Source organism: Gavia stellata, chromosome 12 (assembly GCF_030936135.1).
Source record: "Gavia stellata isolate bGavSte3 chromosome 12, bGavSte3.hap2, whole genome shotgun sequence".
Taxonomy (NCBI): Eukaryota; Metazoa; Chordata; class Aves; order Gaviiformes; family Gaviidae; genus Gavia; species Gavia stellata.
The window spans coordinates 18,488,237-18,509,862 of NC_082605.1; the positions used below are offsets into that span (position 1 = coordinate 18,488,237).

The following is a 21,626-nucleotide window of genomic DNA, read 5'->3' on the forward strand; positions in this document are numbered from 1 at the left end:
TCCTTCACATGCCACTAAAAACCAGCAAGGGACCTCAGAGGAGAGCTGCCGGCAGGAACCCAGCCTGCCAGGCTTGCATGAAACCACAACCCAGACCGAGGGGCTATGTTTATTCACTGATACTCACCAAAGCCATGCTCTATGCTAAATCGCTCCCCTCACCCTGAATGAGGTGCTAATTCTTGCCCAGCCCTGGTCCCCCAGAGCTGATGAACCTGGATTTTCTGCAGATGGCTCTTCCCAGCAGCATTAGCCTAAATTATCTCTACTCCATTCATCCACATGACCCCATCCAGCTCCACATTGCTAAACAAGGGAGTCACACTTGGTGATTAGGTTAGCAGCACAAAATGATTATGTTAAAAGCTGATGAGCTGAGCTAACTCAATCTGAGGTGTCTCCCGGGGCAGCCAACAAGATCAATTAAAAGCCCTACAGCCCTAATTGAGAGTTTCTGGGTGCGGCTGACATACAAGTCAGGGACAATACACAAGTTCTCATCAGAGCTGGCTACCGAGAAATGAGAGCCTATCAGCCAGTTTTGAAGCCACTCGGACTTCAAGACAGAACTTTAACCCCTCTTCAAGAGATCAAAGCAGCCAGAAACCAGAGGCAGGCGCTGCTTGGGCACGGCTAGGGCCTCCTGGCCTTTGGCCATTCCTAGCCGCCCTGCAGAGCTGGTGGGACCTGCACATGTATTGATGAACCCAGGTGTACGCGCACACATCTCCGGCACCCGGGGGAGCGCCTCAACATGAAGCCACCTTGAACCCTTCCAGCACACTCTGCTAAAGCTGCACACTGAGGAGCATCCTTCCAGCGCTCTGGGACTTCCCCGCACCAGGTGGGGCTCACACAGGCTAAAGACCCATTCAGCAAAGTGCTTCTGCATCTGCCTAAATCCCTGTCAGAGACAAGGCTCCAGCACCAGCTTAACTTTAAGCAGGGAAATGAAATCTCACCCATGCTCAGGGAAGCATTTAAGTACCTGAAGTGCTTTGTTGAAGTGTCTGGGCTCCCAAACATATCAGTTTACCACCTCTAGCCTCTTGATGCCAGCAAGCAAAGGGGGAAGGCAGTCAATCTCACATTTGCTCCTTCATCCCTTAAACTCCAAGCAGGAGCTCCCGCAAGGCTCAGCCACCCCCAAACCTTACATCCACAGAACTTCAGAGCAGTTTGCACAAGCAAAGAGAAAAATATTAAGCTTTATCTAACACATAATAATGGCTGATTTTCCTAGAGAACAATTGATGGTGTGTTCAGGTTTTTTTTCGGCTGCCTACTGAGATGCTGGTTCCCTTGCCCTGGGAATTTTCCCTCCACGGCTCCTCCTCCCCCAGCTCCCAGACCATCCATTCTCCCCTTTTCAAACTGCACCCATTGTAAGTGGCACTGAATATTAACACAGCCCATTGAGCACTTGCTCCTTTTGTATGGGACCCCTGCGTTTCAAATTGCAGTCACTGCGGAGAGGAAAAGCCTCGAAGTGATTAAATGCCATGAAGTTTCTGAAAAGGAGAGAGGAATATGCAGAGGAGGCTGGGGGGGGTCCTAGAGCCTTTCACTTGAAGCCAGGAGCTTCTGCAAGAGCCAGAAAGGCTTCTTGGTGGGGTATTTTAACCCATTGAGGCTTCATTATGAATCTCACATGCACTTCTAATCCTAGTCTGATTGAGAGAGTTTCTGCCCCAGCTGCGGCTCAGTCAGGGATTAAGATGAGAAGATCAGACAGCAGTTGCAAAGGGCTTGCGTTAACTGCTGTTCTCCAGTAAGCACCAATAAATATCACGGCATGCTGAGGGCAGTCCGCGAACCCACCGACACATGTTCACAGGAAGGGTGGATTTATTTGGAAACGCGTGCATTTACTTTGCACAAGCAGCAGTCCCGGAGAGGCACTGCTTCCCTGCTTTGCAAGGAGAGGCTTTGCTGTTACCCCACCAGGACCAAGCTCCAAAGCAGCAACTGCAAACCTGCGGGGTGCAGAGCCATCCCGCAGCCCCGGGGCTGGAGACCTTCCCCGAGCAAGGCCACTGCTGAGGATGCTCCAGGAAGCACCAAACCCAAGCATGTCACTACAAGCTGAGCACAATTTCTTTTACAAAGCACCACCAGCTCCCAGCACTTGAGCAGGAAGCCTTCCCCCGACCACCACCCAGGATGGAGCCGCTGGCTTTACAGAATTTCTTTGGGTTTCTGCTCCCTTTCCCCAGGAGGAGGGAGGGGGACCAGCCACCTGCACTGATCCACATCCCCCTCTCCCAAGCCGGCCTTCCAAGCTCAGCAGCCCTCCAGGCAGCCGGCACACAGCGAGGGTTCCGCAGCTGCACGGGGCCAGGCACCGCAAGCCCAGGGTGACGATTACTTAATCTTTGTTCCATTATTTCAGCAGGGCTGGAAGTGGGACATGCAGGGGAGGAACTGCCAGCAGCATTCCCCCCTCCCAGCACTGTCAGCAGGAGAGTCCCCCCCTTCTCTTCCAGCACCTGCAGAGGAGCAGGAGTTACTCGGGAGCCAGAGAGCAACCAACGTCCATCTCCAGAGAACACCGAGCACGCCAGCAGTGGCACAGCGGGTCTTCTACAGAGCCCCACTCTGCTCTACCAAGTAAGCAAAGCAGCTACCCTAACATGCAAGAGCAGAGCAACAAGACCTGGCACATTAAAACCCCAGTGTAGCAAGAAATTTAAGTTAATAGGTAATTTTGAGCACAAACATTCAGTTTTGTTGCCTTCAACAAAATCTCTTTGTATGCATACACTTGAGCACAGCAAGAGTCTGCTCCCGACTCCTAGTTCAAATGCACTTCCAGGCCCTGAAACCATTGACAGGCACCCACAGGATTTTCAAAAGCATCCAGACGCTTTGCCCAGCTCTCTCCAGAGAGCAGCAGCAGGGTTCGAACAGCCAGCTGGTGCCTCAGGGCAGCTCATCCATATAGCTAAACCCCAGAGCCTCCCTGGGAAACCGAGAGCAGCTCTTCGCCCAGCTCTCCTGGGCACCGTCAAGGACTCTGCCCTGCTCCCAGGCATGCCAAGCACACACCAACCCAGAGGCAGAAGGGTGTGTGCATGGATACCCAGTATCCCAAAAACTTCCCCATGGCATTTGGGTCAAAACCACGCAACACATTTGTTTAAAATAAAAACTTTCATTCCTCCAGACTGTATCAGCAATGAATTAGCTATCCAACTGCGCTTCCACAGCTCCAAAGCCTTCTCACCATTAAAATTTGTACCCAAAATACTATTGCTCTATCACTAAAAAAGGAAGGGAAAAACCTCTCTCATACACGATGCCTAGAAGCCTTTCCTCTACCACTCCTCAAAAATTAAGATGCATGGCAAGACAGAAACAGAGGATGCAGGGGACATACCATGTCACCCACGCTGCTGGGGCCCTGCACCTGGCTTTTCCGGGCACGAAGCATTTCGTACTTAAGCTTGGCCCTAAACTTTACGCCACGTATTACACTTTAATGTAAAAATAAAGTTCAGACTTAAACACCAAAATACATGACGCATCTCCAGCAGCTTTGAAGTGAGATGCTGCAAAGGCGTCTTTCACAGCAACTGCTCAGCGGAGTTTGATTTTCCCGGTATCCCCCACGGACCAGGGACTTTTCACAGCTGCAGAGCTCGCAGCGGCTGGGTGCTGCAGCTCCTGCGAGGACAGTATGGGTCACGCCGGAGTGTTGCAACGTGCCCTGCACAGGGCTGCTCAGCCAGCAAGTCCTGCACACTTACATAACTGGCATGCAGTATGGACCTGCCTCTTGCTTTTAAGAAAAAAAAAAAGCCCACATCTGTGCTACGCAGCATTAACTGTGAGCAACTGCAGCCCTTCTGCATATCAGTTATGCCTTCTGAAAGCTAGGGAGAAAAATTACAACTCCAAGCTCTACTGCCAACAGAGAAATAACAATAGTTTCAAAAGAACCCCACGCTTTTCCTCAGTACTGATAGTCCTGTTGACAAAATACGCGGCGCAATTAAGTCTGTTCCAGAACCCTCCCCAGTGTACAGAGCCACATTTCCAACCCTGCAAACAAAAGCTTTATCTCCAACACACTGAAAACCGACTCCAAGCACTGCTTCAGCTTTGCGGCACCCATTAGGAATAAAAGATAAACTACTAAGGAGGGATTTTTCAATAGCACTTTAACAAAGTTAAAGCACAGCCACCACGAGTCACTGAAAACAGGATTTATCTTGTCTCCTATTAGGGATAGAATATGCCCGAGCTTATCACCCCGAGGAAGCAGACACCTTCGGTGGGAGACGCAGCCTGCCCAAAAAAGTGATGGAGGGAAGGGATGCACAGCTCCGACACCGCCCGTCTCACCCCCGTTTACAGCCGGGGGACCCGCACCCCGAGGCTGCGCTCCTGCATCATCCCGGGGCTGCTGCAAACCTCCACATTCCCCTTCTGCTTCTCTAACAGGGCATGTTAAAAAGACCCAAAAAGCGATGGAGATAGTTGCACAGAGGTAACTTGTCCAGCATGAGGGACTTTTATAGAAGACATTGAACAGCTAAAAAAATTAGTTAACAATTCTCTGCACCATAAATTAGTATTTATGACCCTACCAAGCATGAAAAACGTGCTTCAGCTTTGCGTCCCTAAACTGAAATAAGCAATTTAAGTGATTAGAAACAGTATTACTTTAAAAACAAAAAATCTTAAATGTCTGCTTTTTGTATTAGTTATGGAGAAGGAAAAAAAGCCCTTAATTTTGCATTGTCAACTATGAAAGCCACCATAAATTTCCATTTTAGCTAATTCTTTGGTTAGCTTAGAATTTATAAAATGACAAACCATATTCTGTCTAAGTGGTTAAAAGATCAACAGCCCACAGGTCCGTAGCAGTGGATTTATACATGCTATTACTTCACCAATAAAATTCAAGCTGAACTCAAGACACTCAGAAATCTGTTCCATATGAAAGACACTCCTGGGTATTAATACTCCCGAAAAAACACCACAATAAATTCATTCAGACTGGGCTATTAATGCATTTCTCTGCACGAACAAAGATACGCCGTCCTATTTTAAGAGGCGCATGGGGATGCTGGAATTATGCTGAGAAGACTAAAAACTTGCTCTGAGAGGCTCCCAAGGCTGGAGGAAGGATCCGTCAGAGCACACACCAACAGGTGAACGGGATGAGTCAGGGCTTTAATGCAGAGGCCACACGTTCCTCTCAGTACACCACCTGATAATTTCATGTAAAACCAGGCATTTCTGCAGCCCAAAGGGCACGATACCAGGAGAACCTGACAAACCTCCAATAATTCTTCTTAATAAGGAGCTGGATGATCTCCAGCAACACTTCAGTGACCGTTCTCTCTCCTGGCAGAGCTGAGGAGTATCTGTTACAGCCAGGGGTTTTACAGATTCAGTAATCTATAAATCTGTTCAAACAGCCAAAAGGCCCAGCAACAGAAGAGTGAGGTACCTCTCCCTTCTAGATCCTGACTTCCCAAAGTTAGCTGATCGTTGAGAACACTTATTTTAAGCAAGTTTATGAGCACAGACACTCTCAGTCCTCCTGCACTGTCACACGAATTGAGCTGTCAAAGCCGAGCACACTTTCCCCTCGGAAACTTCTGTGCTTCATGTGTCTGACGTGACATTGCAGATCTTATCAGGTCGGAGCAGCAGTTACACAACCGGAGCAAACCCTCCGCGCTCTACGGGAAATGGAAATCACGCCGTCCTGCACTTGGGCATGTACCTGAGCCCTTTAAAACACTCTTCTAGGAAAAAAAAAAGCCACAGCACTGTACTAACCATCAGGTGCTGGGCTATAAGCTCAGCTGCCACCCAGGACATACGATACACTGCAGGTTAATAACTCCGATAGACGGACAAGAACCGAGGGAACGGCAGCCAGCCACGCACTTTCATTGGGAAACACCACCTGGTTTTTCTTGAAACACCCCAACAGCACCGCAAGAGCCCGCGACTCCATTTCGGCCCTCGCCCCTTAACATCTGGCAGCTCCAAACAGCACAAGGGAGAGCGCGGCCCCAGCACTGGGGTCCATAGGTGGGCACCTGGGAGCAGGGTGCGATGCCGGGCGCGGCGCGGGGCTGGGGCGCACCCCGGTTTGGAGCTCCAGGCCGGGCGTGGGATGGATGTCCTAATAAGGATTCGGGAGCCCGAGCTGGCCGTTATCTCCAGCGGATCCCACCACTAGAGACCAAACCCGCTCCCCGCTCTTCTTCCGCCACGACAGCCGGAGAGAGGAGAGGGAGAGCCCGCCCAGCGAGGGACCGGGCGGACAGGGAGCCCCCAGCTCCTCTCGCCCGGGACCAGCATCGCACCCGCCGCCTCCTCATCGCCTCCATCCCCGTCTCGGGTGGGAGCCCGAGGAGACACCGGCTCACGAGAGAAGTTTCACACAGCGCAGCTCAGCGCCTACAAGGCGGCAGAGGCCACTTTGCTTAAAAAAGAAATAATAATAATCAAGAGTTTTGGGGTTCTTTTCTGGTTTGGGTTTTTTTAAGCCCCCCGGTGCGCCCAGCTGCCGGCACGCAGGCCCCGGCGGAGCGGTGCTGCCCAAGCCCCCGCTTCGCCCCCAGCCCCTTCCCCCCCGCCCGGTACTCACACGTGCCGCGGCCAGCGGGGCAGGTCCCGGGGCACGGCGGGCAGCGCCAGCCCGCCGCAGCTCAGCAGCTCCCCACCGCAGGCGCAGCCGGCGGGGCAGCCGGCGGCGGCCGAGCCCAGCAGCCCCAGCAGCAGCAGCAGCGCCGCCGCCGCCCCGCCGCCCGCCCGTGACGGCACCGCCATTTTGTATCCGGCACCGGAGAAGGTCCGAGGCGGGAGGAGGCGGCAGGAGCGGCCCCGGCGCGGTGCGCAGCGGTAACGCCGCGGGGCCCCGCGAGCGCTCAGCGCCGCTCCGCCGCCCGCAGCATCGCCTCGGCCGCCGGCGGCGCGGCCCCGCGGGACGGTCACGGCACCGGCATCCACCCGCCGGCGGGCGGGCGGGCAGGCACTGCCGGGCGGGTCGGGTCCGCGTCCCCGCCGCGGGAAGCGCCTCCTCCTTCACGCCGCACAGCTCCGGCCCGGCGGCTGATGGAGCTCTCCCTCCGCGGTGCGCTCCCTCGGGGCTGAGAGCCGCCGCGACCGCCGCGCCGCTCCCGCTGCTCCGCCACCGGCCCAGCCCGACCCCGCCGCTCCCCGCCCGGCCCGAGCGCCGCTCGCCGCGGACCCACGTTGGCGACACCGCAACATGTAGCCGCGCCGCCCCTCGCCCGCCCACCCATTGGCTGGCGGGCGTCCTCCGGCGGGCCCGCGCGCGCCGCCATTGGCCGGGAGGCCCCCCCGGCGCGGCGCCGCGGCGCCCCATTGATGCCGACGGCCCGTCAATCAGGGGCGCCGGGGCCCGCCCCCCTTTCCCACTCCAGGTGTGAACGCGGGCGGCCACCGCCCCCCCCGCGCTGCCCCTCTTAAAGGGACCGCGTCCTCCCTCCCCCCTGCCCGCTCCGCCGCGGGGAAAGCGATTAAAAAATCTCCCTCCTGTAGACGTGGACAATCTGCTGCAAGACCAGGGCCAAGGGGCTCCCCTACACCCCCATGTGCCCTTCCACGGACGCCACGAAGCAGCTGTGGGGCCCCACTCCCGAGGGACACGCGTGTCCTGCCACGAGCCACTCGCAGGAGTGGATTAATTATTCACGCGTGTTTCAGACCAAACCTAAGCAGCGGGTTCCGCTTCCCAAATTATACCTGTTTTTGAAAGCCCAGCACACCCCACGCAGTCCAAAACGGGTGGAAGCATGACTCATTAGATAGCTGCAGCAAGACCATTACGGGCAAAATTAATCTTAGAGCATCAATACACTCCAAAGACTGAATTTAGAGGCTGTTCCCGAGCTTAGTGGGTAGCATCCAACCGGATTTGGTCAGGTTTAAATGCGGCCCGCACAGCATTTAGGGGAGGAAGCTCTTGGTGGGCTCAGCGCACCCAGAGCAAGTGGGAACGTGGTTTAACCCCTTGCATCACCTCAGCCTTATGCCAGGGGAGAAGGAGGTGCGATATTTTAGGGAGAGAAACACGTATCATGGCCCGACCCTGCTTCCAGCGCCTTTGATTAGATTTCCATCCTTCCGCTGCAGATTCCTCCCCGGTGCGGGGACGGAGCCGTATTTCCTTTTTGTAACAGGACGGGGCATTGCGCCGCAGGATGCTTTAATCACGCTGCTCGTCTTCCGAGAGTCACGTATCTCTTCATATAAAATAGCACGCACGAGGCGGATTGCGTTCAGGTTTGTTCAGAGTGGTACCCAAGCTGTACAAACATGCCACCCCCTGAAAGGCGGCAAACCCGGATTGGTGTCATCTAGAGAATAGATCGGGTCAGCTGAATCAGTAACCAGGTACGATGCCAAATTTGCTGGTAAGCCCAACCGAATAAGTCAGGTTTGGCCCGCAGGCTCCCCGCAGGCTGCAAAAGCCCCGTGTCAAAGCCCGAAGCGTCTCTCCCACACGCGGGACGTGGAGTTTTGGCAGCCCCACGAGTCTCGCGAGGAGCACAAAGTCACGTCTGCTCTCCATACCCATGTGTGGGAACCTACAGCACAGAGAAGCGCCGCGTCGAAGTATCGTCATCAACTGACAGAAGAGGAATGGAGATGACAGGCGCGCCTTTCAGAGTGACGAAGAGTTGGGGCTTTTTAAGGCTGGGCTTCAATATTCCTGCCCGTGGTCCCAAAACTGGGCAAACACCTTGCGAGACCCTTCTCCTCTACCGCAGCATCGGTGATCACGATGATGAAATGCTACTTTGATGATGTGAGGGAAGGTGTAAGAGGAGGCACATTTTTGGCAGCTATCGCTCTGGATGAGGCTTTTCTATTCTCCTGCCCATTCTCCTTCTTTTCTTCTAGATTTCTTACAGATTCATCAATGGAACAATTAATTTCATCTGACATAATGCACAGGGATCTTCTAGGTTACGTGGCCAGCCACCTGCCACAGACAGCGATCGAGTCATCCGCCGGAGCCGAGAGCAACGTGGGGAGGACCGTACCACAGCCCCCGTGCCTCCTGGCTACTTCGGCTTCGGGGATCAGTATGTGCAACGTGCGCTGGTGAAAAGGTACACATACAAAAATCATACCTAAGAGAAATCAGAAAAAGGGAAAGAAGTCTGAAATCCTGAGGGAGGAAGATTTAGCTTTGGAAGATGACATGGTATGAAATGTAGAAACTGGGTTTATTGATGGGGCAAGATCTTGCTCCAGGATGAAGAGTTTATGATTTCAGCATCCCCACCCGAAAGCTTGGCCATAAAGCGCAAGAAGCAGTGTTAGCTATTACCGGTGTAGCATTTCTCTGTTCTTCCCTATGTACTCTTGATAGTCCATCTGCACAGCAACTGTTTGGCCTTTGGGACAGCTTTGAACATATCAGATTGCAGAGATTAACGATAAACGGAAAACTCAATCTCTGCAAAGGCTTCTCCCCGCTCAGCACTGGGGGGACCAGGACTTTCGGGCATCCCGTCCCACCGAGTCACACCTTCCCGGGGACCAAACGCCCGACGTGCCACCGGTGGCACTCACCGGTGTCGGTGCCCTCGGCAGCGTGGCCGGGACCCCTGATCTCCCCAGCCGCGCGCAGCCTTGTGCTGGGTCCCCAGTGACAAGCACACCTTTCGGCGCAGACGCTGCAGACACTGTGTGGGCCAGCCCTAAATCTTTCCAGGCATTATTTATAGACAAGGGCTTTCACTAGGTAAAAATTGGGGTTTAGGCTTTTGTTACGCCAAGGTGGGGGGAGGGGGAATTTAAAAACATCACATTATTGTGGCTTGGGGTCTTATTTCAGCCTTCAAGAACTGGAGAAAACAGGAGAATGGGTTAGGTTTAGTCCTCTCATTTATTTGAAAGGTGTTTGCAAACTGAGAGCAAGAGCTCATGTCCCTGGGGAAGGAACCTGAGGCAGGAAAAGTAGATGTATTACAGAAAATAGTGCAGTCTTATACAAATATATAGCCAATTGAAACATATGTCTTTAGTACTTCAACGTAGGAAACGCAAAGTTTAAGGTACTTTTGAGCGGATTTCTCTTGCCCAGTGGGGAAGGCACCATGAAAATAAAATATGTTTGGTTCTTCTAGTGTTTTCAGATTTGACACCCAAGTTTTTTAATTACTTTTAATAATAAATTTTAATATTTTTTTAATTATTCTTGCAACCCTTGGCCTCAAACCCCAGTGATTTAATCTCACCCATTCCATGCAGGACTCTCACCTCGCACCGTGCAACGGCCGTCGCAATGCCCCCCCCAAAGCCCCTCCACTGTTCCCCTGCCCCGTGACAAGTATGAGAGGCTGGCCATGGGGTTTCCCATGGAGAGAGAGATCTGAAAGCCTTAGATAACCTTTCTAAAAAAGATATCTGAAAGAAACTCTCCTGGAAACCGGTCCAAATTGCCTGACATTTGTCCAGGATCGCCGTGCACTGATGATAATTCAGCGAGGGCAGTTGGTAGGAAATGAGACTATTCTCACAGTCACGCTCTCCCTCCTACCCGAGTCCATGCCTTTGCTAGAGAGGAGCTTGTGTACAGCATGGAGGATGTTTCTTCCTCAAGCCTCATTAAATCTAATTAAATAGCTTACAAAAGTATTTATGAAAACAAATTTTAAAACGGCAAAGGCATGCCAACAAGGAAGATATTTCTAATTCTGCCGGTGTCTTTTTGTGGATTTGGAGTCGGTTCAGAAGTGCACACTTGGAAGGTAATTGCTGACAGCATGCAGAATCCATCAAGCTATAATTAACACTCTACTATTATTCTAATTGCCTCACTCAAGCTTCTGTGTTTTTTAATTGTAGAGCAATTTGCCAATAGAGAATTTAATTGCAATACATATTTTATACATTTTGGGACAAAGTACCATTATTTCCACTTCAGCAAAAATGTTCCTCAGTTTTTAATAGCTTGCTTTATTCTTTTCTAGGATTTTTTTTTCCCCCGATAAAGGAATTTGATTGCAACCTCTTGTGAAATTAGTAATGATATAATATACAGGAGTGCCTGGAGGCTTCAGTTTGGATCATGACTCTATTAAGCTAGGAACTGTACATACATGTAGCAAGACACAGCCCTGAGGAGCTTGAAATCAAAACAGAGAAGACAAACTGAGGTGAGAACAGAAGTATTATCCCTGTTTTACAGCTGGGGAACCGGAGCCCCAGATGACTCACCTTAGGCGACCCTACGCAGCTGGGGTGCAGCCAGGAACTCACACCAGCCCTGAACGCAGGGCACCCTTCATGTCTTTAACATGAACTTATTTTCCGTCTCCTGGTTCCGGCAAAAGAATATCTCTGTGAATTGATTTGCAAGCTAGACCTTCTAAATAACTTAAAACCATCTAGGATCTACAGCCACTTTTCACCAACGCCTCGGCTTTCAGAGCCAGACCCAGCGTTGAACGGGAGCCCTGGTGAGGCTGCAGAATGCCCTGGCAGATGTGACATAGAAGATGATAGCAATGCTGTCAGGCTCCATGAGGGATGTGTTTGACTTCTCCTGGGGCAGGCTGAGGGTTGGAGGCAGTGAAATAGAAAAGGATGGACCTTAGCTCATGTTGACCATCATTTGACAATTTTCCTTCACTGCAGCTTGGTGCTTCTATCTGCAGGGCCACAAGTCTCTCTGTGATGTTTATCTTCTTCTAATAACGCTCATGATGGCTTTCTACCCAACACTGATGGTGCTGAGATTTGCAAAATGTCTGATACCCATGGCTACAATCCCTTATATCGTCACCCTGCTGCATTGATGTGTCAATCAATAGAAGGTTACAGGAGGTGTGTTGTGGGGACAGTGTACAAGATCACAGTGATTATTCAGCACAACAACAGCCACATTTATACATAGCTAACAGTGGTCTTTGGTATCAGCTGCTCATGGCAAGCTGCATGGTTTGACTGCTGGCACCTAGGTTGTAAGAGATGGTTTCTCTGGTATGACCAGATCAACCAAAGCATCTGCATTCCAGAGGTTTATTAGTTGATCTGGTTACACCAGATCTGCAAGGACAATTTTATGGCATTTTGCCACACAAAGCTGGTGTCTGTCTCTCCTGGATCCCAACCCTGCTCCTCAGAGCTCATTTTGTTGGAACGGCCTGCGAGATGTATGACGTGATCCAAAAGTGCCTAGCAGCAATGACTAACGATAACATCACTTCTCACTGCTATAATGGGTGAAGCCGATTCAGCTTAGCAGGAGGCAGCATATGACAGTGAGAATTAAAGGAAGAGATGATCAAGTCAAGCTTCAGTATAGGGTCACTAACAGTGCTGACATGAAAGTTTAGCTTGGGCTCAAACTCTGAAGAGTTTGCCTTGCAATGACACATAAGCTTTTTCCTCTCTTAAAATCGGAGACCAGTGCTTGAACTCTATTCCTCCAGGAACATAAAGTCTTTGATCAAGACCAGATCATGCTTCGTTAATGTGAAAGTTCACTCGAGTAGCTGCTGGCATTTCATTTTTCACGGGCAATGAGTTAAATGACTTTCCCAGCCTCGGACTGGCACAGGCAGTTAGCAAAAGATGGTGCAAATAGCTAGATCCAATTAACTAAATCCATGTTCTGTCCCAACCTTGCTACCTCTGTTTCTTTTTTTTCCCTCCTGAAGGACTTGTTTTAAAACTTTTGTGTAAATGTATGTGTATTTATCGTATCTTTTAAAAAGTAGACTGTCAGAAAAGCGTGACAGCAATATACTGTCGAGACAGAAGGGGGAGAGAAAGCGGACTGCTAGCACTAGAGTATCGCCTGTCATTTGGATGAGCAAAACGCGTGAGCGAGGGTTTGGATACAAACCTGTGGTACTCAAACCTGGAGCTTACACTCAATTGCTTAAAAGCATGTTTTTGTAGACAAGGCCATGGACTAACTCCAAGAGCAGGAAGAAAGCTGGTAGACCTGAAGTCTGAACACCATCTGTCTGCTTGGATCACACATTTCAGCATGACATTACTCTCCCCTAGCCATGCCCAAGATCCAAAATCCAGCAGTTTCCCCAAGCCCAGGGAGAGATTTGGCCCTGTGCACGAGCTGGCAGGTATCAGGGTTTGCTCTTCAGATCTGGGCTTGGACTCAGATCTGTGCCGAGCCTCCGACAGCAAGAGCAAAGCTGGAGACACAGCTATTCCCGACAGTGACTAGCACTAATAGTGTTTATGCTATGAAGAGCGCTATTAACTGGCATAATAACTATAATTATATGGTGTAACTTTTTTTCGTTGCTTTCACCTCTAGGCTGGGATGGAAGCGTGAAGTTCTTGCAGCCCCAGAGGAATGTGTTAGATGAAATCATACAAGTGGAGCAAAGAAGCTGGAATCCAGCTACAGCTAAAATAGGAGCCACCTGCCCCTACTTAGAGAATAATAGGAAAAGATTTAGAAATATCAGAGGAGGAGGAGCTTAACTTCCCTCTCAGATAGGGATGCTTTAAATTGAGACTATTTCTTCACTCTGGACACTAGAAAGTGCAAGAGACTTCAGATGCATCTGAAAAATAGTAAATGCTTTATTTTACTGCAAACCCTTGCCTCAAGGTAAGTGGGAAAACGAGCCACCAGCTTGCTTAAAAAAAAGTAACCATCTCCAAAGTGTTTCCAGAGTAAAGCTTGTATTTCCTTGCTGATGGCCATTGACTTCCAGTGACTTTCACAGCAAACAAAGGTACCTCACACCCCCTGCAAAACAACCCAGACCTCTCTGCGGGCTCAGGGGGTTAATAAGGAAGAAGCCAAACAGAGTAAGTGCAGGATGCCCTCTCAAAAAGCAGTCAGACGGAATGTTTATTTAATAGCTCACTGTCAAGACTTTATACTACAGATGAAGGGCACCATCAGCAAGGGTGGTCTCTGCCTGGCAGTATTTTCAAGGCAAGTTTAGCTGAAAGTTGCACAAGTTACCGCTGTTCTCAAAGGTCCAGATCCCATATAACAATTAAAGGAATATGATTGCAGAGTGACCACAGCAGCCAGACTTTGGAAGGATCTGGCAAGCAAGCACTGCCTTGCAGGTCAGAGCCAGTTTTTTCCAACTGTTGTGCTTGATGTTTATCCATACTGGAAATGGGGCAAGATAGCTTGTGACAACTTTTATTGGTACTCAGTTACTGCCTCTATGATTACCATGGGCTATTACTACCAAACTGCCTCTTGTTGCTTCATCTGGCTGGAAGATATTAGGATTTGTCCACTGCTTCATCATACTTTGATCCCTTGTTTAGAAAAGAAATCTGTTTCCTTACTCGAGTGCCTCGTTCTTGGCTAGGGACTGAACTGCAAGCTGATATTTCTGTTTGGCCCTTGAAGCCAACTGTTAACCACACTTCTTGTCCTGCTGGTACCACCCAGGAGTGCATCAATAGTGCAATACAAATGGCACAGCGTCATTATATGAAGAACAAAATATGTGGCAGGGCCCTGCTGTGGCTTAGAGGCTCTGAGAAGAATCTCTCAAAATATCTTAGACATCTGCCATGTGTAAAATCTCATGATTGTTCTTCAAATTCTTCTGTGGATACATCAGCCTCTCCTCTGCTTCTCTCCCCATCTCCTTCTGCTAACGCATTGCTTCTTACCAGCAGTGTGTGACACAAGGGTCGTTTTCCTCCACAGTTACTCGGTTTATTCAATACCTGAGGTCATTATCCTCTGGTTTGAGACATCCTAAATCACTTCCATAGTGCACAGTTGGGATGACACGAAGGATTACGACTTCATGTGGGAATAAGGAGGAGCAGATGAAGACTTAATAGACACAGATCCTGTTTTATGCCAATGCCATAACTAATTAGAAACAGGGGGGGAAACAAGTAGATGGGAACCGTCTCAAACTTCTCTCAGTTTGCCATGGCATATGAATAAGTCTGTAGCATCATCACGCCAGCAGTGCAGTAGTTGGACAACTTTGCATCCACAGATGCAGTGGTGGATGTTTGGGATTTGTATAAGCTCTGTGTGTCTCCAGTGACACCCGTTTCTCACACGCCACCTTCATCTCCCCACAAGATGTGAGCGACCATGGGAAGTCGCAGGGATGCATAATGATTGTTTCTGTTACATCCCAGGAGCATTATATTCCTTTTGCCTTTGAGATGAGGTTTCCATCAACTTGCCAGTAAGGCACGCTGTAACGTAAGAGCTCATGCAGAAGTAATGAGATTGAATCCGTTACCAACTTGTGATCTGGAGGCAGCACTGTGTGAAGAGGCACAAGATGCCTCATGTCCCCTGCCACCCAACTTCAAAAAACAACATAATCCCCTCCAAAAATCAACAAAACCCCCTCCCCAGTATGATGTAATTTGTCTCTTGGATTAAAGGAAGCTACATAGAGCTTTTAGCCTCACAACTGTGCTGCTCCAGAGAAGAGCTAAGTTCAGCCAGGATTTCTTTTTGTTCTTAGCTTCCATATTTTTCTCCAAGAGGGCTAAATGACTCCCCTTCCATCCCACTTGGTCAGAGCCTCTTTGTTCTGGTTACCCTGGGCTATAGCATCTTCTATTCTGTTTTGGAAGATCCATAACCAGGCACCTTGAAGATAAGGCCATATTAACCAGCTACCTCTGCCTCCTCACCTAGCTAGGGCAACATGTAACATCATCTACTCCCAGGGCACAGAGAGCGGGTTCTTGTTGAGAACAGGCAATGTCCAAGAGAAACCCCAAATGAGAAGGTGGGAGGAGAAAAGAAAAAAAATATTACTCTTGCCTCCTGCTTACCCCCACTCTCATGAAGAGGTTTTTGCAGTCACTGAATCCAGCTGGCAGCGATGCAGTAAATAGCCACATCCCCTGTGCACAGGCTCACTGCTCGCTGACATGGGCGAGCGCAGGCTTGCTGAGAGGAGGAAGGGGAACGGAGCTCCTTCCCTTCTGCTCCATCAGCACTATCTGATGATACACAAGACCTTGGCTGTGCAACCTCTCCCTTTGAATCAGGGCTACCTGCATGCAGTAGAGGTACAATCTGCTCTCCCCAGCATTTATGGGGTTTACGGGTGTCTCTGTGCTGTGGCTCCCTGGCTACAGCCCTTTCCAGATGGGCTACACCTGTGGGGAGAAAAATCAGCTGTGAGTTATCAACTGCCAATCTCACGTCCCAGGCACCATGGACACTGCCCCAAGCTTCTATCCTTCAAGGGAGCCTTGAGGGTGAAATGGCGGGCAATGGATGTTATTTTTTCACGTGATGACCTTGCTGACTGTTTTGCCAGAAATACCAGAGCTGCACTTCAGATGACTCCTTGTTCCTGGCCCTAGGACTTGTCCTTGTTTCAGGCAGAAGGGAATGCCTCTGGGGTCTGCTGGATGCTTGTGAGTGCATGATGGAGCCTCATGACACTTGGAATATCTCTGGTGGTCCCAAGCTACAACGTGAGGGGTAAGTGAATGAGAATTGCTTCTCTTGTTAAATGATATTTTATCAAGTACTGTTTTGTTTTGTTCACTTCCAGTTGTGACTAGTAATGGCTGGGTCACTCTATCCGAGCTACTGCATTGTTTAAACTGGTGCCTCTGTGCGAGGTGTTTTCTCAGGACTTGAGATACCCTCTCTGCTTCTGCACAGAGCCCAGTCTTGGATGTGTTCAGAAGGGGTTGCTGGTTCCAATGCCCAGGGCATTTTCAGGTGGTTGCCATAAGGACCGATGGTTTCCCTTGGCTCTTGCTGATGGCTTTGAGACTGGATTTAGTTCTCCTAAATGTCTTCCTTTGGCAGCTGGGCAGAAGGCAAACAGGCAGAAGGCAGTATAGACAGGAGATCTGTATGTACCACCATGCATATAGGTAAAACAAAGCTTAGACTGGCTTGTCTCTGAGATATGCGGATTGCATAGGTTTCGACAGCTTCCTTACATATGGCAGCCTGCAGGTGATTAGAATCCTCTAATAGATCATCCATAATTTAATAAAAGCTTGCCGTATTAATGTAAGGCAACACGTTGGAAAAAGTCATTAATCATAGCGAGTCTTGATGGCTGCTGAGTCCACACCTGCGAAGCTGGGGCCTTGGGAAATAGTATTTTGTGCAATCTGCATGGCTTTGACAGAATGCCTGTAAGTTTTTCCCATTACATCATTACTGGGGCCAACACAAAGGCTATCTGGGTTGCTCAAGGAAGTGTATTGTGGAAAACAATCCTACTTTGATGACTGATCCAGGCATTTATTTAGGCAAAGCAGAAGCAGTTGCACTGGCTCATTTGATCTGCGCTGTTAATAGGAGACAGCTCAGTGCATGCTTTTGTTATACTTGCTCTTGCTTGCATAAGTTCTTGAGATATTTTTTTTTAATGAACAAAACTGTCTATCCCTTCACGTGGCAATCATGCCAGTGTCACAATCTTAATTATCACTCAGATTTTCCAGATGGGATTTTTTCCAAAATCTGGCTCAGAAGAATTTGCCCAGGTTTAAGGAAGTCACTCAATATGATGCAGAACAACTTAAAAGGTGTATGTACGTGACAAGAAAAAAAAAAAAAGATGGGATGCAATGTGTGTAGGAATGGGGTAAAAATAAAACAGCTACTTGATTTCTGGTTGTGTGCGTTGGTTTTGTACCAGGAACATGTCAGTAGCCCTCTGTATCCTTTTGCAGCAAGGATGCAAAAGTAACTGGTTCCCTGAAAGGGAAGGAAATCTGTTACACAAATCAGACTGATCTCTGGGGCTGTAGTTGGAGCACCTTGCAAACCATTTACTTTTTTTAACATTCATTCTCTGTTAACATTTCTCATATGTTAGTGCCTGTTATTGAAAGCTTGATAAACGATTTGAATGAAAGACTTGCAGCAATGGCCAATTCACCTCTTTGGTATCAGACTTTCAAACTTTGTGTGCTCTTTATCTAAATATTCATTAAATAAAGATAAACTGACCTTCTGAAAAAATGAGTAGGGATTTCAACAATGTAATATCTGAAAATAAAAGGTGAAACTTGGTGGGGGAAGCTGACAAACGGGGGTTATGTTCCTCTCAGGTCTATGTAATGTGATAAAACACGGTGTCACCGCAGAATTTTTCTGCTTCATAGCAGTTTTATCCTGTTTTAGATTTCTTCTAAAGGTTTATATTTGTCACCCCCAAAGCTGTAGGAGAGGAATGGGTTTTCAGCTGTACCTTGCTGGCGAGAAAGGCCACAATAACTAGCAGGGCATCACGGATTGGAATTGCAAGAACCTACAGTGAGGAGAAATCTGCTCCACCCTCTGTTAAGGTAAAGCCACTGGCAAGAAATCTTTCCTCCTAAGCTGGTCTTTAAAAGCCTCAGCAAGACTTGGCCATAAACGTTTCCTGCATGAAAGGTAGTAAACTGGATGTCCAACTCTACGCTCAGAGGTACACCGGCACCCCCGGGGCAGCTCCGATGGGAGCTGGCTCTGCTACTTCTCTTCCTGCAACAGGTCAAACAAGTGGTGGGCAGTGAAGTCTTTCAGGGAAAGTTTCCAAAAACCAGGAGGGCAGACCCTCGGCACACCTTCCCAGGGCACAGCTCCAGCCACAACAGCCGACAGGCTCTTTTGCACGCCTCTTCTCCTGAAGCGCTGCAAACCATAGCGGGGAGGACCATAAAACTGGTGTCCGGACAGCTGGAACTTGCGTCTCGCGGGATAATGGAGCGTGCAGACTTGCACCGCTGTGGATTTGATCCAAACTGACTGTCTAGCTTGCAAGGATGCTGAAGGAACCCATGGGGGAAGTCCTCCCCGCAGCATCCTTCAGCAGAACGCAGTCTTTCCCATCTGCTGCCCTTAGCTGCTAGATCATTTGTCTGCTTCATCGTCTCTGGTTTTGGCTAGGAATGGCTCATCACTATCTCCTCCTAGTCTCTGGTTTTGGCTAGGAATGGCTCATCACCATCTCCTCCTAGTTCTTGGAATTAATTTTCTACAAATGTTATAGGGTGTGTCTATTTTTTTTTTTTTTTTTGCAAAGGGGGTTTTTAACTAGTTTTAAAGTGACCTCAAAAGCCTGCTTTGGTATGAAGCTGGAGGAGGGCAGAGCTGCGTGCGTTGCCTGCATATCGCCTGCACGCACTGACCCTGCACCTACTGATTCCTTCTTGTGCAGGCAGCTCAGCGCAGGCAGCTGAGAGTGTGACAATAGCATTTGGATATCATCCTGTTTCCTCCCCCCTTAAACCTGAGTGTTGTCTTCCAGGTGTTACAGACGTTTTTGAAGTCAAAACATTTGCCAACTCCAATTAAACTTGTGGTTTGCAGACAAATTGGGAGCTGGCCGGAGAGGAAACTGGCAGAAGAACAGCTTTGTACGTGTACCGGGCTCCAGGGCAGCTAGGTTTCCATAGGTTTTGTGCAAATACCCAGCAGGGCAGAGGAGACCTTTACGAGAGGCAGAGCATGGATGAAGGCATAAATGCCCAGCTGCATTGTGTCTGCAATGGGCTCCTCAAGAGCGGGGACGTGCTTTGGTTAGGTAGGGTGAGCTCCTGTTAGAGATTACAAAATTGGAGAACTCAGATTTCACTTGTCCAGCGCGTAGTCCAAAAGCACGGTCTAAATGCCACCGCTGTGGGTGTCCTGCCTGCAGAGGCACCAGTGGTCAGCTGCAATGGGCTGGAATTAGGCTTTGTATGAGCACGGTCTGCTCATTTTCTGGGGTACCTCTATGTTCTTCTTCCTTCCTTCTCTATTTTGTCTGCTTCAGCCACCGATCCTTCCCTCTCCCTGATCCAGTCCTGTCCTCTTACCTTATTCTCTGCAGAACCTGGTCAGAAGAGGGCTCATTTACTCTCACCTCTTTGCAAATGATTTCTGGACGTTTGAGGTCTCCTTTCATGCAAAGCATTTCATCAAACTAAGAGGTAGCTTGAGGCCATTTGCAATGCATTTCTCTTAACAGAGTGGGAAATAGTTTTCCTAAACTGGGAATATTTTAGAGACCTTTGAGCAGTATAGTTCTTAGATTGCATAGTGACCAAGTTCAAACACTTGGGTTTGGTTTGGGGGTAAGGGGGGAGTTTATTTTGATCCTTTTTCTACTTGCAACTTTGGGAGTGAATGCATTTTGAACAGCAACATAAAAAAGGGTCTTCAGTTTTGGCACCTGCCTGAAATGGGACACTTCACCTGGATTTAAAAAATGGATCAAAATGGCCTCAAAACTAAGTATTTCCTGCAACAAAGTTTGTTTTGACAATTTTTTTTTTTTCTGTGGGAAAATATTGTCTAGTGAGGAAACTGCTCATCAGTTCTAGCATTTGATACTATTGGAGAGCTCTTTTACAGCTTAAAAAAATTATTTCTTTCTTTTTCTTAGCATCCACTTGGCCAGCCAAAGTGGAATCTGAGAGCCAAGTCAGACACAAAACCAGGAGGAAATAGAGCTTAGTAGATTGGGGGTGACTTTTTCAGTGCATCTCACTCTCCTGTTCTAGTGATCTTTCCAACCTGGCTGTCTGCATTGCAAATGCATCTGCAGATGTGCCCCGGTGTTGCAATGACGTTTCTCCCCAGCATCCTGGCAGTTCAGCTCTGGGGGATTTCCAGCCCTCTTGCTGATATTACTTGCTGTTGTCTCCCTGAAGGCACTACAACCTTCTCCCAAAATGTCTGCGTGCCCTTGCCATGGCCTTGTGCCATACCCTTTTAGGTTCTGCTTGCTGCACCCTGTCTGCCAGGCATCATTTTCATTTACTGCCCCTACTACACCCATAAAATGTCCACTGGTGTCTCTGAAAGCTCTAGAATAAGCTGTGCTATGGCAGAAGAGAAGCACTTGATTGCTGTTGTGAACATGAGGATAAAGAGGATCAGGGAACAGTGCCAAATGACCTTTTTGAAAATCCTACACTTGCAGTAGAAAGTATCTTGTGCATCCCTTCTAGGATGTGTCTTTGATCCAGGCATCACTGGGGCATTTTGGACAGCAGAGCTGGGGAGCTGGAGACTCCCAGGGAGATCTGTGGCTCTTTGGTGGCTGGAAATGAGCCCACATCTGCCGTCCTTCCCACCAGCGAGAATTGTGCTTAGTTGTCCCCTGTGTTGGTGGCCACATGGTGTCCTGGCTGGCCAGGCAGCACCTGAGTTTCCAAAATCAGCTGCTTCCAGTGGCCCCCAGCCCCTCTCCTGTGAGCAAGAGCCATGTCCAAGCCATTTGCCTGCCACCCTGAGAAAGACATGCAGGTCTCTGTGGGGTGACACTTTTGCCTCCTGGAAACATCTCTCTTCTCCTGCAGCCTTGTTCCTGACTGCATTTCTGTTTTTCTTCTTGACTGTTTCTCCATCCTCCACCTCCCCCTCACCTCCATCTGGTTTCTATCTGGACTAAACAGATGTTTTTCCACTTCTTAAATGTCCTGTGCGCTCACCTCGCCGATGTCTAACAGTGATTGTTCATTCTTCTTTCCCCAGGTGTAAAACTTGAAAAACTGGAGGGGCTGGGGGAGAACCAGCTTCTCGCAATCCCTTTGTGTGCATTTAGTGCTGGATGGAGGGATGAGGGAAACCTCTCCAATTATTCACCTTGCAGCCTAGAACCCTGTTACTCCTTCCAGGTCCCCTTTCCATTGCCAGTGTATACAGAGGATCAGACCTGTGATTTATGCCA

The 21,626-nt window shown here is 49.2% G+C and overlaps 1 protein-coding gene across 1 annotated transcript in view; it reads right to left on the reverse strand.

The window, feature by feature from the left end:
* LRIG1 (leucine rich repeats and immunoglobulin like domains 1) overlaps positions 1–7,316 on the reverse strand; it is a 93,297-nt gene extending 85,981 nt beyond the window's left edge. The window contains exons 1-2 of the mRNA XM_059823488.1: positions 7,198–7,316; positions 6,617–7,003 (exon numbers count right to left, since the gene is read on the reverse strand). Of these exons, the coding sequence (XP_059679471.1) occupies positions 6,617–7,003; positions 7,198–7,316 (506 nt within the window). The remainder of the gene's footprint in view (positions 1–6,616; positions 7,004–7,197) is intronic.
* Positions 7,317–21,626: the final 14,310 nt, after the last annotated feature.